At 43.4% G+C, this 2,500-nt stretch overlaps 1 protein-coding gene across 2 annotated transcripts in view; it reads left to right on the forward strand.

Annotated features, from left to right (window-relative positions):
- The window catches only part of LOC138979912 (glycoprotein-N-acetylgalactosamine 3-beta-galactosyltransferase 1-like), a 21,278-nt gene that overhangs the window by 9,671 nt on the left and 9,107 nt on the right, over positions 1 to 2,500 (forward strand). For both annotated transcript variants that reach the window (XM_070352687.1, XM_070352686.1), the window contains exon 2: positions 511 to 738. Coding sequence is in view for 1 of the 2 variants with exons in the window: in XM_070352686.1 (XP_070208787.1) it covers positions 715 to 738 (24 nt within the window). In the remaining variant the exon portion in view is untranslated. The remainder of the gene's footprint in view (positions 1 to 510; positions 739 to 2,500) is intronic.

A 2,500-nucleotide genomic window follows, 5' to 3' on the forward strand; every position in this document is an offset into this window, starting at 1 on the left:
AATTTACTTTCAAAAGTTAAACACGTCCCGTTTATATATATATATATATATGTGTGTGTGTGTGTGTGTGTGTGTGTGTGAGTGTGTGTCTATGTGTGTATGTATGTGTGTGTATATATGTGTGTGTGTGTGTGTTACTGTGTGTCAGTGTGTGTGTGTATTTGTGCGTGCGGGTGCGTGTGTGTGCATGTGTGTGTGTGTGTGTGTGTGTGTGTGTGTGTGTTTGTGTGTGTGTGTGTGTGTGTGTGTGTGTATGGTCTTGTACATGGGACCCCATATTATGTCAAAATAGTCAACCATGACTATGGCCATGTACTGGGAAATGCAGACCAGAGACACAAAATCTGAAAAAAATCAAGGCCTTAGAAAAGAAGAAGTATTCAATTGGAGGGTCTTAAAAGGGACGTTCCACTGTATAGGTATCAGTGTTTTTAGTGTCCGTGTGCAAACAAGAAGTGTGCTGCTTGGTTCGCAATTTCGTCTGTCAGCCGAACACGTTCTCTCTTTCAGGCATGAACATCAACATGCGTGTGAACATAAGAACCCTGGCGCTGATGTCAGCAGCGTTCGCCCTGGCACTCCTACTGTCCTCCGTATACCAGACCTTTTTCGTCACCCGCCTGCACCACAATATGGGGATATCTGTTAAAGATTCACCCTCCCAAAAGACAAGTGACATGGGCAAAGCGTCATCGTTTGAAACTCTGGATCGTCATGGAAGCGACGCTGTTGTTGCAGGTAAGGTTTTCGAGATTTAATTTGTTTTTGTGGTAGAGTGGTCGGGTGAGGCAGGGCCGGACTAGGCGAAGAGGAGGGGGGGGGGTTGCCAGTGGTGGCCCAGGGGGATGTCCCCCCTGGCGGCAGGGGCGAAGCGCCGAGCCGACGGCGCGAAGCGCCTAGCTTGCTGGGGGGGTCCGGGGGCATGCCCCCCCGGAAAATTTTGAAAAAAATGGTGCAATCTGGTGCATTCTGAGGATGATCATTACCAGTTTCAGGCAGCAGATTTTGTCACTGATTAATACCCCAAAAATTGAAACTCAATGTAAAATAAAGAAATGCATACCTTATTCAATATTTTTATTTTTTGGCTGGGGGGGGGGGGGGGGTCCGGAAACCATAGAACCCACCCCCCCCCCCTCATTGTGGGGGTCAGGGGGCGAAGCCACCTGAAGCTGACGGGTAGGTCATATTCTGAGATAGGAAAATGGTCGCTCCTTGCATGAAACGGCATAAATTAAGCAATAATAAAAAAATAAAAAAATAAGTAAGGTACATGTTTAGGCTAGGGGGGGGGGGGTTGCGCAACCCCCATAACCCCCCCGGTAATCCGGCCCTGTGAGGCATATTGGGTCTTTGTTGACAGATCAAGAAAAAGAGGTGGTGGTTTGGAAGATGATGCGGGGGGGGGGGGGGGAGATAGAGAGAAGGTGGAGAGGGATGTAAAGAAAGAGAGAGAGAGGGAGAGAGAGAGAGAGAGAGAGAGAGAGAGAGAGAGAGAGAGAGAGAGAGAACTCAGAACTCAGAACTTTATTACATAAGGATAAAGGTTTTAGGCTTGGCCTAATCTTCCAACCTGTCCTTGGAACATATACAGAGAATAATTGTAAACAAAAGCAAAGACTGCGCACATACCTCATCAAAGTATTAAACTAATAAAACATCAAAATAATGGTCGAGTATAAACATAAACAATATTGGACTCACAAAGTCATATAAAACAAAACCAGACACAAACAAACGTAAATGTTTTTTAAAATTTCTTAAAAAAGTACAGCAATGTATTGCCGAACAGGGCCATATACAGGCAGCTAAAGTTTCAAGAAGAAGGGGGAGGGGGACGAGGGATTACACATTCAGATTAACTACATATACAATATTTAAAAACAAACAAACGCTTAAGAGCATTGCATACATTATCCGAGTACACAATGGAAACTAAACATCAGGGGCAGTTTATAGTGTGATCAAATGTGTGTGCAACTGCCTCTTAAAGGCCTTTAAGGATGTGGATCGTTTGATTTCTATTGGCAAAGAATTCCACAGAGATGATCCTGAAAAAGCTAAGCTGGATTTATAAAGATCTATACGAGGAATTGGAGGAAGTAAATTTTGAGACCCATACCTCTTCGTAACATGTGTAAAATAGGATTGCACATAACTGGGCACATCACCATGAACTAATTTATACATAAAGACAGCCTTATTGTATGCAAGGTGGGTTTTTAGGGGAAGGAAATTAAGGCTGTTTAACTTCATTTCTGTAGACATGTGCGATTCATACAGGATAAGTTTTGCAGCACGACGGTACAAAGAATTGAGTTTCAATAAGTGAACATCACTGCAGCCATCCCACAATGTGGAAGCAAAATTAATATGAGGCATTATATGAGCATGAACGAAAATGTTTAATGTTTCAGACTTCGCATAATGTTTGAGTTTTGACAAGAAATACAAATTCCTTGATAACACTTTGCAGAGGTTGCTTATTTGTGTTTGCCAT

The sequence above is a fragment of the Littorina saxatilis genome, linkage group LG11 (genome assembly GCF_037325665.1).
Source record: "Littorina saxatilis isolate snail1 linkage group LG11, US_GU_Lsax_2.0, whole genome shotgun sequence".
Lineage (NCBI taxonomy): Eukaryota > Metazoa > Mollusca > Gastropoda > Littorinimorpha > Littorinidae > Littorina > Littorina saxatilis.